The sequence below is a fragment of the Amblyomma maculatum genome, chromosome 1, assembly GCF_055883805.1.
Source record: "Amblyomma maculatum isolate TAMU_Amacu chromosome 1, ASM5588380v1, whole genome shotgun sequence".
In the NCBI taxonomy this organism is placed as follows: Eukaryota; Metazoa; Arthropoda; class Arachnida; order Ixodida; family Ixodidae; genus Amblyomma; species Amblyomma maculatum.
The window spans coordinates 234,419,822-234,432,811 of NC_139344.1; the positions used below are offsets into that span (position 1 = coordinate 234,419,822).

Consider the following 12,990-nt stretch of genomic DNA (forward strand, 5'->3'; position numbering starts at 1 on the left):
GGTGGTCGAGGACGAAGAGGAAGCCGCACTAGTCTCGCGGATCGGCCTGGTGCGCACGCTCTTGGAACGCTCGAGGCCACCGATCAACGTCTGGCCCCACCTCAGCCTCCAGGCTGCGACTTCTAGAGGTTCCTCAGTCTAGGTAAGGTGAGTATAGTCATCTCCTTCACCTAGCGCATCACGCCGAGGCGTGCAGTCAGACCTTTTTAAGCGCTGTGCTGACTTCTTATCGCCATCGTTCTAGCGACACGTATGCATTGAGCGGTCTTTGAGGCAGGAGCTCATCCGCCCGCTTTTCTTTAATATTGCTCGCTCCTTGGACGCTCGCTGCGCTCCTCCTGCTCTCCTATCACAGCAAGATCGCGAGCAGGTAATTTTGTTTGTCGTAACCTGGATTCTTTAACTCTGTTTCTCAGCACTCTATCACCAGGCTTCGGCACGAACCGGCGAACGAGCGTCAGGAATCGACGTCCGATTATACCGCTTCTTTCTTGTAGCCGAATAGCTAGCGAGGGCCTGTAACCTGGGGACTTCTTGTGCACCATCTCAGGTACGCGTCATCACCTCGACCGTTGCTTCGAAAAGACAGCGCATGACATGAAGCCCATCCACGCCCTCCTGCTAGCCATGGCGGTCGCCACGAGCAACGCTGGCCGCTCCCTTTTTGAGGATGTCAAGCGGCTCGACGCACTTGGAGTCGATGACAAGACCAAGCCTGCGGGAGACGCACTTTCACTTCGTGAGTTACCTTCGCCACTCACTCTAAGAAACGGAAGCGGCCCTCGTACGGGCAAGGCAGCTTGAAAACCCATGAGTTATGTTTCCAGGGGAGAAAAAAAAAAAACATCGGCAACCGGAGACTAGACACCGCGGACCGAGTGGAGCTTGATTAGCTTTCTCTGCCAGTTCGAAAAAACGTCCACTGGGTGGTCAGTGGGTAACTTTCGTTCACCACTACCTAACATCACGCTTTCAGCAATCGTACGGTTTCGCAGTCTTGAAAACGTTGTGACGATTTCATTAACGTCACTCAGTGTGAACAGATGACGCCATGCGTTATAACCGATTGTGTCACACTTCTCGGTATGTCCACGAGACACTAAAGCATTTCTAATCATTTTGAATTTGAATTTGGAGAAGATGGTAGCTAGTTTGTCGTAGCTGATCGACAGCCACGCACCCCATTGCGGGAAGTTTTTTCCCAATTACTGTGTCGCATTGCTTGTTAGACAGCTAACGTTAAAAGTTGCATCGCGTCCTTTGTGGAAACACCCCAACTGTATTTCATCAGGATGAAGAGGCCTTGCTAGGTTAGTGACACTATGGAAAATACACAATGCCTCAAGTGTATTATCGATGACTGCATGGTATACGTCTGGTGAGCGCATGCATGAAGTGTTCCCAACCTGTCAGGCACTTTTCTACTTCCGCGAGAGACATGTAACCAAGAAGGAACAAAATCACTATACGTGTACTTCATGCTCCCACCCCAATAAAATTACAGCCGGCGAGGCAAGTCAGGGGCCAAATACTAAAATCATCTTGCGTGTAGCAATAGCTCGTGGCTGACGCGCATCCTCACTTACTGGTCAGTGCTCTTAACACGCAGCTTTGTCTCAATGAAATGGCAGAAATTAAGGGGTGTACAGCATAACTGTAACAGTAATGAATCAATAACTTCTTTCTTTTGTATTTATTTTTTCGTTCGTTCTGCAGGAAGTGAACACACAGAAAAGCCGGGTGCAAATGACTGCGACAAGAACAAATTCAGGGAAGGCATCAATAACTGTGAGAATGGGCTGAAGCCTTTGGAAAAGTACTTAACCGAGAAGAAAAACGACGACTCCTGCAAGTGAGTATCTTTACCAACCATCAGTCTGAACGCGCTGTACATTTGAAGTCAGCGCCGGTAAAACTTATTTATACCTCACTTGTGCGTGTATGGGTCGGAGAGATTACGCAGCATGTAGTGTGATTAGTGCCAGTGACTCCAAGCGGAGAGGGTTCATGTTAGCAGCATTCAAGCTTTCTGAAAAGTACACCGAGTGGTGACACGATTTGTGCTAAAAAAGACTCGTGTGAAGCATCCCACACACGAGATAGACCGTCAGCTAACTCACCTAGGTTCGAAAACGATAGAAGATAATATGAGTGGTCAGGCTTATCTAATAAATCAATTGAAAACAAGAACCTCATAAGTTATGGCAAGAAAGTACAGCGCAGCAGACAGGAAGGGACTACACCAAACGAGCTGCATATAGCGCTTGTGATCTATGGCCAGCCTCTGTCTGCTGCGCTGTTTTTGGACTAGGCATAACAAACTGGCCAACTCACTACATTGATACGTCAGAACTATTCGCTGTTCGTTGCGATCAAGCTGAGACGGGACGGCTACTTACTCGCGAACAGACTACAGTGCACCTTGCTTGCCTTGGTACCGTTGTAAATATATATATATATATATATATATATATATATATGCCACGTCGTTCTGCACTTTTCAGGTTACTGAAGATCTACTTGTCCTGCATTGAAGACTTCCAGCTGTTTTTATCCTGCGAGAACGACCCGGCCTCGCAAAGAGAGCTAGCTAAGGCAACCAGTATCATCGTCAAAAACCGACTGAATTGCACCGAACGTATGTACATAGTTTCTAAACGCTAACAACGCTTGCTAATCTGTCTTTTTCCCCTCCCTTAGTGGCCTTTTTGACGGCAAACCTGACGTCCAAGCCCCCCACCCAGAATGCAGCTGTTGTGGTGAACAAGAGTACGCAGACAATGACAATGCCAACAGCTGTGACTAAAGGTATGCACTGTTTCTTCGAGAGAACGAGTCGAGCGCTGTATTTTGGGGCGGTCATTGGAGGATTGTAGCTGTAGGGAGAGTGGGTCATCTGCGAGCTAGAAAGGCTATACGAACGCTCTTATAACTCCGCGCAGTCCCCTTGGTGAGCAAGAAGTGCAGCGAGCGAAAACTCATGCGTCGCATGGTTGATTGCCTCAAGTCTATGAAGGGCAACTTGGAGCCCTTGCTGGACAACAAAAAAGCGAACCAGAAGCTCATTTGCTCGTAAGCAATTTAGTCTTCCTACCAAGTTTCTACAAGCGATTGGCAGAAGGGTATAAAAATGGAATCTTTATATTTCAAAGGCAAACCGAAAACTTCAAGTCGTGCGTGAACATTGCTCTCTCCCACACGGACTGCAACTCTGACGAGGAGGTACTGGACCAGACGACGCATTTCATCGTCCATGTACTCTACGAGCACCGATGGGCTTGCAAAAACATTCAGAGTGAGATGATAACTCCGCGTAACCACTGCGCTTGCCCTTCGGGAAGCAGCGGCGTCAAATCCCGGTTTTCATTTTCTTTCAGCGAGCGATAAGAAATGCGAAGAGCGTTCTTTGGTGCTCAAGCTCAACCAGTGCGTCCGCCTGCTGAACAGGACCGTTGAACCCATCCTGGAGGACAAGGAAAACAACAGGCTGAACATATGCAGGTGAGTGACAGGGCCACGACATCTTTGGGGGCAATTTTTCATCTTCCTCGTTCCTTCCTTTCCAGGGCAAGCGACACATTCCTGCTTTGCGTCAACGAGGCGGTTTCTGAGACAGCGTGCCGTGAGGACTCGGAAGTCATGTTCCACGTGTCCCATTTCGCGGACAAAATCCTGCGCCACCACAAATGGTCCTGCGAACAAGGAGCGGCCTCTTCGAACCAGCCCAGGATGGAGAGTAAGTTTCAGTGACTGTGCAGTGACGTGCACAACAGGCCAGTTGCGCACCTAATATGCGTTGAATCTTCGCCTTGCCCAGATCTTCGTCAGAAACTGGATGGCAGTGGGGCAGGAAACTTAACTGGTAAGGCAAATAGAACCAAATTATGCACCGAGCTTCAGTTTTCAAGCAAATATCTCACGATATCTTCTTTGAACCGCAGCACTCCGACCATTTGGTGGAGGAATACCCATGTCCCTGACCCCCCCAGACAAGTGCAACTTTGAAGCTGTCCGGACGTCCGTGGATACCTGTCAGCAGTCCGCCTACGACCAGATCAAAAAGAAGGGCATCTCTCAGCCGAAGCACCTCTGTGTGTAAGTTTCTTGGCAGCGTGTATTCACACCCTTCTCGTCACTTCTCTTACGTTGCTCGAATGCAACTATCGCCAGTGGTTTAGGACCGATTTCAAGAGTTCGAAGAAATTTTAAATCTCATAAAACAGAGCAAAGTCAGCAGCAGAATGAGTGCTACGCGCATGCTCACAATTCGCACTTGTTTTAAGGTGTTTACGAATACTGCGTTGAAGCCCTTGCTATATTTTGCGGCAACCTTAGCATGATTGCTAGACAAAAGTTATTGGACAATACTTCATTTTACTGTACCTATGCTTTCATGTCAATGCAGTTTCTTATTATTCGTTATCAATGTAAGAAACCAAACTATGTTCGATCAGCAGTACTGCTGTTCTCGCCCGTATAACCACGATCCGCGGCACTACATTCCTTCAGCGAGGCCTACCAGTCACGTAAGTACCTATAGCCAACTAACTTCTTCTGCCGCTCCTCCAGAGAGCTGCGAATCTTCAAGGACTGTTCCATCGAAGCAACGAGGAAGCACGGATGTGCCACTGACAAGAATGCCGAGACGTACGTGTACGACCGCGTGAAGGATTCCTTCTACAAGTACCTGACCGACTGCCGCCCGCTGTGGTCTGCTGCTACACCGCTCTCTGCTGCGGCCAGCTTCTGGGCACTCGCCCTCGCCGGACTGGTGGTGTTCGCGCAGGGGCGTCGCTGAACAACACGCGCCCGAAGAGGGACGGTGCGCAGACAAGCGCCGCAGCCTCACCGCACCACTTGGAAGGAATAAACACCAAAAAAAAAAGAAAAAAGCAGTAGTTGATGCGTCGATTTTTTTTTTTTTTTTTTTTTTTTTGCATCCCGCTACATCGGCGCCACGCGTACGGCGACTTGTTCAACTCTCACCCTCACACCTTAAATCCTGTACGCTAACGAGCAATTCATTACCCCTGAGAGCTTTAAAAAAATCCATTTAGCGCCACACCAAGCGGCAGCACTATAGTCTGCTTGTAACAGCATGCTAGCAAGGAGTTTGCAGTGTACATTGCGAGCACAACGCGCATAGTTTGTCGCTTAAATCGTGACGCTAATAACGCAGCTCTCGCAGAGAAAGGATGACCACCGCTGTGAACACCGTGGCTGCGACAAATGACTACGGGCATGGTTCTCTAAGCATAGACGAATGCAGAGAACAGCATGCGATAGCTTCCACAACACAGGACCGCACATTTGAGGCTCAGTATAGAAGCTTCTAGAAAGAGAAAAATGCAGAGGTTCAACTGTCTTTAAGCCAAGTTTCGCGAGCGTTGGCCGTCAGTCGGAGTCGCTTGCTGCCGCTTCGATCTTTGCTCGCTTCCGCGCTGGTTAAGCTTCTCGGCAACGTGATAGCAACGGGTAGTCTGGCATCTCGTTGTTGGACGGTGCCGGCAGCTTGTCGGCACGGCTATGATTTCTGTCTTTAGTAAGATGGCGTATATGTGTATGGCGCATTGACTTAGATTAAATGAAGGAGCGGCGCAGCTGGAACTTCATGAGGATAGGATAGGATAGGATAGGATAGGATAGGATAGGATAGGATAGGATAGGATAGGATAGGATAGGATAGGATAGGATAGGATAGGATAGGATAGGATAGGATAGGATAGGATAGGATAGGATAGGATAGGATAGGATAGGATAGGATAGGATAGGATAGGATAGGATAGGAAATACGTTAATTTCTCTAGGAAGGTCTTCTGCTATGTAGAAGAACAGGTTCATCTTCCTTCTTTTCACAGGGTCGGTGCCCCTATTCCAGGGCTCCGCTGAACTTGGCTGCTCGCTGGGCGTGCTGGATCAGACCTAGTTGGCAACCCAGATCGCCGCTGGAGGACCGGCTCTCCCACTGTTCCGCACTCGGGTGCTTAGGAAAGCTATCGTTATTTCTGCAGTCCCACGTGATGTGGATATGATGAAGATGACGACGACGATGATGGTGATGTATTAGTGGCCGGCCCCTCTACAACGGGTGGACATAAACGATGTGCTCTGGTCAGAAGAAATAAATATAACAAGAAAGGAAAAACAAATGAAAACCACTAGACGGAAAAGAATAAAAGATAGTAGCGAGGTAACAAAAAAAAAAAAAAGAACTGGCAATGGCTTAACTCAGCTAAGCCAGGATATACTAAGCGAAAGCAGTGGCAGTCGTGGATGGGACCGAATCGTTTCTGTGTTGTTGTTCTTGTCGCACCTTCTTCTGCGCCGTCTTGCGTCGTCGCTTTAAAATCTCTTTTCTCGCTTTTCGGGAGTTTCCATCGCTCGTTTAGATCTCTCAGCTTCATTTATCCTACGTGCAGCTTCTTGACGGCGAGCGGTGTCAGCAGGATGGCTATAGATTCAGCTTGTAGGAGAGCGTAGCAAGCACTCGCACTAAGCGTTGTTGCCTCAGCCATGACATAACTCAACAGCCGCCGCAATTATCAGCGTATATATATATATATATATATATATATATATATATATATATATATATATATATATATATATATATATATATATATATATATATATATATATATATATATATATATATATATATATATATATATATATATATATGTATATATATATATATATATATATATATATATATATATATATATATATATATATATATATATATATATATATATATATATATATATATATATATATATATATATATATATATATATATATACACGCCTTCGCAAGTGAGTGGCTTCTCTACGGCTTATATCGCCCGCTGCGGCGCAGTAGCTGAAGAGGATCGCGTATGCGCAGTGAGGCGCACAGCTAAGTGATGCGGCAAGGGCCACCTGCTTGGTGACCGAAAATGTAAGGAAATATTCAGGACTCCGTACGAGGTGAAGAAGAAGCAATGGGAGCGAAAAGTCAAGGAGAAGCCAGCGCACGACGACAACAGAGGGCGACCGAAAGTCAAGCAAGAAGGAGGAGGAGACTTCCGCGTTAGAGAAGACTCCTTCCCAAGTTTGGAATCTACCACCAACGAGACGCCACCGCAGCAGCGAGGGCGTTCCAGTTCTCGCTCCATGGGACGCTCCAGGTCTGGGTCCAGGAGACGCTCGAGTTCGAAGGACGCGGCCAACCCATGGACCAAGCGGAACGCCAGCGGAGACCGCAAAAAAGTAAGCTTCAACAGCGGGGCCTCCCAGGCTAAACCTAGGAAAGATAAGAAAGACGAGGAAGTCGAAATTCTTAAAAAAGAAATTGAGGAGCTTAAGGGGGTGATTAAAAAGCTAACGCAAAATCAAAATTCGAAACAGCATACGGAAAAGCAAGGGCCTCCCACTCCCGCGAAGCAGCTGCCACCTGCTCAGCCAGTCGCCCCGCCACAAGCAGCGCCACCGGCGAAAGGGGATGAGCAAATGGCGACTGAGGCGTCTCGCCCGCCCCCGGTGAAGCGCAAAATTAATGAAACCGACCCGTTTCAAGCGCTCGAAAATAGGCTTGACGAAAAATTGAATTCATTCATGAGCCAAATGACCCAATTCATGAACCAAATTCAGAGCCAGGTACAGGCACTTGCAGGGGAAGTGCAAAGAGTTCGAACTGAACTCGTAGCCGTCAACACGTGGCAGCAGAATGTCCAGCAAACGCTAACCCAGCTGCAAAATGGCCAGGAAAACCAAATTTGGCAGTGGAACTGTCGCGGCTTCCAGCGCAAGAGAGCGCTACTGCAGCAATACCTTCCATTCATAACTGAGACCCCCCTCGCAATCGCCCTTCAGGAAACAGGGAAGGGAGCCAAACTAATGGGATACCAGGTATTCAACAGCGATAGAGGCGTGAAATCGACGGTGGCGACCTTTGTCAAGCGCAATGTAGCGGTGGTAGAACACGATTTGAATTCGAGAGATATCTAAAACGTATTCCTCGAGATATTAACGGGACGAAAGAAGGATCCCAGTCTATTCCTTCTTAACATTTATAGCTCACCCAAGCAAAAGAAAATTAGATTTAGGGCCCTTATGCGCAAAGCCATCAAGGCGGCCGGGAATAATCCCTTGCTGATCGTTGGTGACTTTAACGCCAGACATCAAGAATGGGGCTATGCTTTACAGGACAGCAAAGGTAGGCAGCTATGGGAGGACACGCACGAGCTAGGTCTCACCCTCCATACGGATCCCGATCATCCAACGAGGACGGGTAACAGCGTATGTGCGGACACATCCCCAGACCTGACATTTTCAAAAAACTTACAGGGCTTAGACTGGCAAAATTCTGAGCAAAATTTTGGCAGTGACCATTTCATTATCGTTTCGGTCCTCAAAGAGGGCGTCAAGACGCACAAGGCGTGCCAACCGGCCGTTACAGAATGGGATCAATTTAGAGAAATCAGGGCAACCGCGCAATTAGAACGAATTGAGAACATTGAGGAATGGACAGAGGCACTCAAACGCCACGTTGGTGAGGCGACAAAGACGCTGGTAGGAGACGACGCTCCTGGTATAGCAAATAGCCGACTGCTCCACATGTGGGACGCTAAACAAAGCATGGAACGCAGGTTGAAGAAACAAAAGTGGAACAAGAATCTTAGAAGACGAATCGCGAGGCATAACAAGGAAATTGAAAGCTACGCGATCAAACTGTGCGAACAAAACTGGCTCAGCAGATGCGACGAAATGGAGGGAGGCATGAATCTCTCCAAAGCGTGGGGCATGCTCCGGCATCTGCTGGACCCAACAAATTCAAAAACTCAATCGGGAATAAGATTGGCAAAAGCAGGCACACCTTTGAAGGTGACGATGCGGCGTTTATGAATAAGTTAGTAAAAACGTATGTTGCAGACAACCAGCGTTCCCCACTCCCGAGCTACGGTGGCACGCCCAATGAGGCGCTTGACACCCCCATCACGGAGGCAGAGGTAAGGGCGAAAATTGTAAGACTAAAAACTAAATCAGCCCCGGGCCCCGATGGGATCACCAATAAAATGCTAAGGAATCTAGACGATGACTCTATTAGTCTACTAACGGAATTCATTGGAAAAGTTTGGGAAACGAGCCAGTTGCCAGATCAGTTGAAAACGGCAAACATAATACTAATACCCAAACCGGGAAAACCCCCGCAATTGGAAAATTTGAGACCGATTTCCCTAACCTCATGCGTAGGGAAGTTGCTGGAGCACGTAATACAGACAAGATTAACGTGCTTCATGGAGCAAAACAACCTGTGGCCGCACGAAATGGTCGGTTTCCGACCACACTTGTGCACGCAGGACGTAATGCTCCGACTAAAGCACGATATCATAGACTCGCGATCGAGAGATGCCAAAGTGATCCTGGGCCTAGACCTCACCAAGGCCTTCGACAATGTCAGGCACGAGGCTATCCTCGAAGGGCTCGAAGTGCTCGGAGTAGGGGAGAGAACGTACAACAACATAAAAGACTTCTTATCGGGCAGAAAAGCCTGCATGATATTTCAAAATTTAGAATCTCCTACTATAGAGTTAGGAAGCAAAGGCACACCGCAGGGCTCAGTGCTATCGCCTTTTCTATTCAACGTGGCAATGAGAGGCCTCCCGGGTAAACTTAACCAAATCAAGGGGCTAAATTTTAGCATGCATGCGGACGATATTAACCTCTGGATTAACCATGAGAGCGATGCGAGTACGGAGGAACGCCTGCAAGCAGCGATCGACATCATTATCGATTACGCGGCTAAAAGGAGACTTTCGTGCTCCCCGCATAAATCTGAGTTGTTCGTTTATAACCCAAAGTACCTCTGCTGCAAGAATAGCGGGGAGTTTCATATTCAGGTGGAGGGCAAACCGGTGCCAAAAGTAGATCAGATCAGGATTTTGGGGATGGTCATTCAATCCCACGGTCACAACGGAGAGGTCCTGAAAAAATTAGAAAGTTACGCGATGCAAACCCTCGGGCTCTTGAGGAGGGTCGCCACTAGAGGAAGAGGCCTCAAGGAGAGAAATTTATTAAAACTAATCCAGGCATACGTAATAAGCAGAATCAGTTACGCCACGCCCTACCTGGACATCAAGGCCGGCGAAAAAGAGAAGTTAGACTGCCTGATTCGAAGATGCGTTAAGAAGGCGCTAGGACTGCTCATGGGTACCTCGAGCGAACGACTGCTCGAACTCGGGGTGCATAACACGTGGGCAGAATTGGCGGAGGCAGTGCGAGTCTCCAAATTAGAGAGACTAAGCACGACCGAGACGAGCAGGGTAATCCTTGCAAAAGTAGGCCTCAACCCAGACAGGGGAGTTCAAAAAAAAGTCACAATTATTAGTGAAATTAGGAATGCCTTGGTAGTCCCCCCCCCCCCCCCCCCCCCTTCCCTAGGAATATGCATCCAGAATTTAATGTCGAAAGAAGGGCCAAACGAGCTGAAGCTCTAGAGCGACGGTTCAAGAATATGGGAGCAAAGGAAGTAGTCTATGTTGATGCGGCAAGTGGCAGAACAGGTGCGGCGGTAGCTTCGGTAGTCGATTGCCGAGGGGCACCGGTATCCGCGGCAGCCATCAGAGGCCGCAACATAGAGACTGCGGAGGAAGTTGCGATAGCGCTAGCTTGCGTAGGAACAGAAGCCAAGTTCATAATTAGCGACAGCAAAACTGCCATTCAAAATTTTGGGAAGGGGAGGATATCGTCGGAGGCGGCCAAAATCCTCACCCAAAGAACAATAAATAGGAAAATTCAGTTAATTTGGACACCCGCTCACGCTGCCGTCCCTGGTAACGAGGCGGCTCACGAGCTAGCCCGAGCTCTCTACTTCCGGGTAGCCGTCGAGCCCCCCGAACACTGGGCATACGACGAGCGTCTGCAAAATTACGGGGAAATCATCGACCATTATAAATTCGGACGTAGACTGGTACCCCCGCCAGATGTTAGACTAAACACTCTAAGAAAAAAAGGTGTGATCTTACCCCTTTAGGGGGGTAAGTCCACTGACGCACTGGGGAGCCCCTTTGGGTGCAAAGTTACACCCTCGACGGGGGCTTAAGTGTAGGTGGTGTAAAGTTTACGCTGCAACGAGGCTAACGTTATGCCATGTGGTGAAGTGCAAGTATATGCTTCTGAGGAGTAACGTTGCCCTCTCTCAGAAGGACTTAAGGTTAGGCCACGAAAGTGCAAATATATGCTCTAAAATCTGGTGCATGTTTGCTCCCAGCTGGAATAAGGTTATGCTTAATCCTAAGGCGTAAACTTACCCTCACAGGGTCTGTATTTATGCCAGCGTAATGAGCTTACTACAGCACCCCGTGAGTGCACCTTTGCACCCTATGAATGGGCGTAACTTTGCACTTTTACGGTCATATTTATGCTTCGTTTGGAAGGGTAATATTACCCCCCAGAGGAATAAAATAAATCCATACAATAGTATGTTTTTACACCCTTTTAGGGTAACGTAGTTTTCCTTCAAAGGGCACATCTGCGCCCTTTTAAATATACTCTAGGTGCACACTGGTACGCTAGTAATTTGAAAACTACCACACTTCGACTGATTGTGCAATCACAAGACGTCGCCGCTATCGAAGCGATACGAGACATCCATTTTCTTTATTTGCAATGGAAGCGACCCCGTTTGGCATATGTGTGGTAATGCTGCCTCCGCTGCAATATTAGACAGCCTTAACATACGCCCTATACAAAAGAAAAACGTTTGGCGAAAAAGTGTATGACGTCTTCGTCAGCCGGTCACAGACGCCCTCACTTCCGCAATGTTGGTTTCTTCGTGCTAGAGCGACATATTGTGACGGGCCATTCAGGGTGCAGTTTGCACACCGATATTATTACATGAGGACGGAAGGCAGGGTTTCACTTTTTATTGCGTTTGAAAATGGCAGGATAACCGAGCAGTCTTTTGTCATCGTCGTGGTTGAATCCATACACCAAAGGAACCTGTGTGAGAGAAAAATGAGATGGTGAGGGAGTACACACTTTCAAAATGGATACACATGCAAGCAATGGAAACACCTCGGCGACTAAACTGCGGCGACGTGGCAAAAAAAAAAAAAAGAGAAAAATGGAAGCGTGTTGGAACCGCGTCACGGCTGCAGCTACCGCAAGCGCTTTCTCTTGCATGGCAAACATTTTTCCAGCAGCGCACTCTTCTTGTGGCCGCCAAGCGAGGAACGTCTGATGGGGCGGGTTACCGAGGATCGCTCCTATTTTTTCTGCACAAATTCTTTCGCAGTAGTGGTGCCGACCTATTTTCCAAGCAGTATATTTAAGTGCGGGGCTACTTTCAGCTAGCATGTGTGTGTAGGGATGCTTGAGGCATCTGTGGACGCACCCTGTTATATCTTCCACCTGCACTTGACCTGCTTCATCCATGACAGCCCTGCATTCAACTACTGCACTACTGCTCAGAAAATAAGCCCACGCAACTATAGTAAAAAAAATTTGCTGGAAATATTCTCGGGAACCTCGGTAAGCCATCCCGTCAAGGGTACTTCACCTGGTGGTCACAAGAGGGGTGCGCCGCTGAGAAAAGGTCCGTTATTGTACAGCAGGTTAGGGCGTCGATAACTGGAAAATCGTGGAAAATCACGCTCAGAAATCTCCTCCATTTTCGCAAGCATGGTCATCAAAAATGGTAGATGAGGGGGCTTTGTGAAATCGCAGGAAGCTACTGCAAAAATGTCCTTTATGAGACATATGAAATTAACCTGCGCGAACTGGCCTAAAGTGCAAAGATGTGCGCATTATTCTGTTAAGCGGTTTTACTGCAGGAGAGAGGATATGGCCAGATAACTCTTGAAGGACATGTCCCAAAACTAGACCAAACTTAGGTGTGCCTAAATAACAGTGCGATGAACAAGGAAACACACAGAAGAATGGACGGACACAGGCGCTCAATAACAAACTAAATTTTAACATATATTAACATGCATAAAGGTGTGCAGCC

General features: G+C 47.9%; 1 protein-coding gene across 1 annotated transcript; it reads left to right on the plus strand.

Annotated features, from left to right (window-relative positions):
* Positions 1 to 597: 597 nt before the first annotated feature.
* LOC146205914 (uncharacterized) lies at positions 598 to 4,798 on the plus strand. Its single transcript, XM_084608236.1, has 11 exons — positions 598 to 718; positions 1,708 to 1,852; positions 2,505 to 2,638; positions 2,701 to 2,808; positions 2,943 to 3,072; positions 3,153 to 3,295; positions 3,378 to 3,501; positions 3,567 to 3,736; positions 3,818 to 3,862; positions 3,942 to 4,095; positions 4,570 to 4,798. Exons 1-11 carry the CDS (start codon positions 598 to 600, stop codon positions 4,796 to 4,798), a joined length of 1,503 nt encoding a protein of 500 aa, XP_084464362.1.
* Positions 4,799 to 12,990: the final 8,192 nt, after the last annotated feature.

What these genes read in the sequence shown, in the direction of transcription:
- LOC146205914 (XM_084608236.1), top strand. Translation starts at nt 598, where the DNA reads ATGAAGCCCATCCACGCCCTCCTGCTAGCCATGGCGGTCGCCACGAGC. An exon ending in AACCAGAAGCTCATTTGCTC is followed by an intron (nt 3,073 to 3,152) that starts GTAAGCAATTTA and finishes TATATTTCAAAG; the next exon opens with GCAAACCGAAAACTTCAAGT. An exon ending in CAGCCGAAGCACCTCTGTGT is followed by an intron (nt 4,096 to 4,569) that starts GTAAGTTTCTTG and finishes CCGCTCCTCCAG; the next exon opens with AGAGCTGCGAATCTTCAAGG.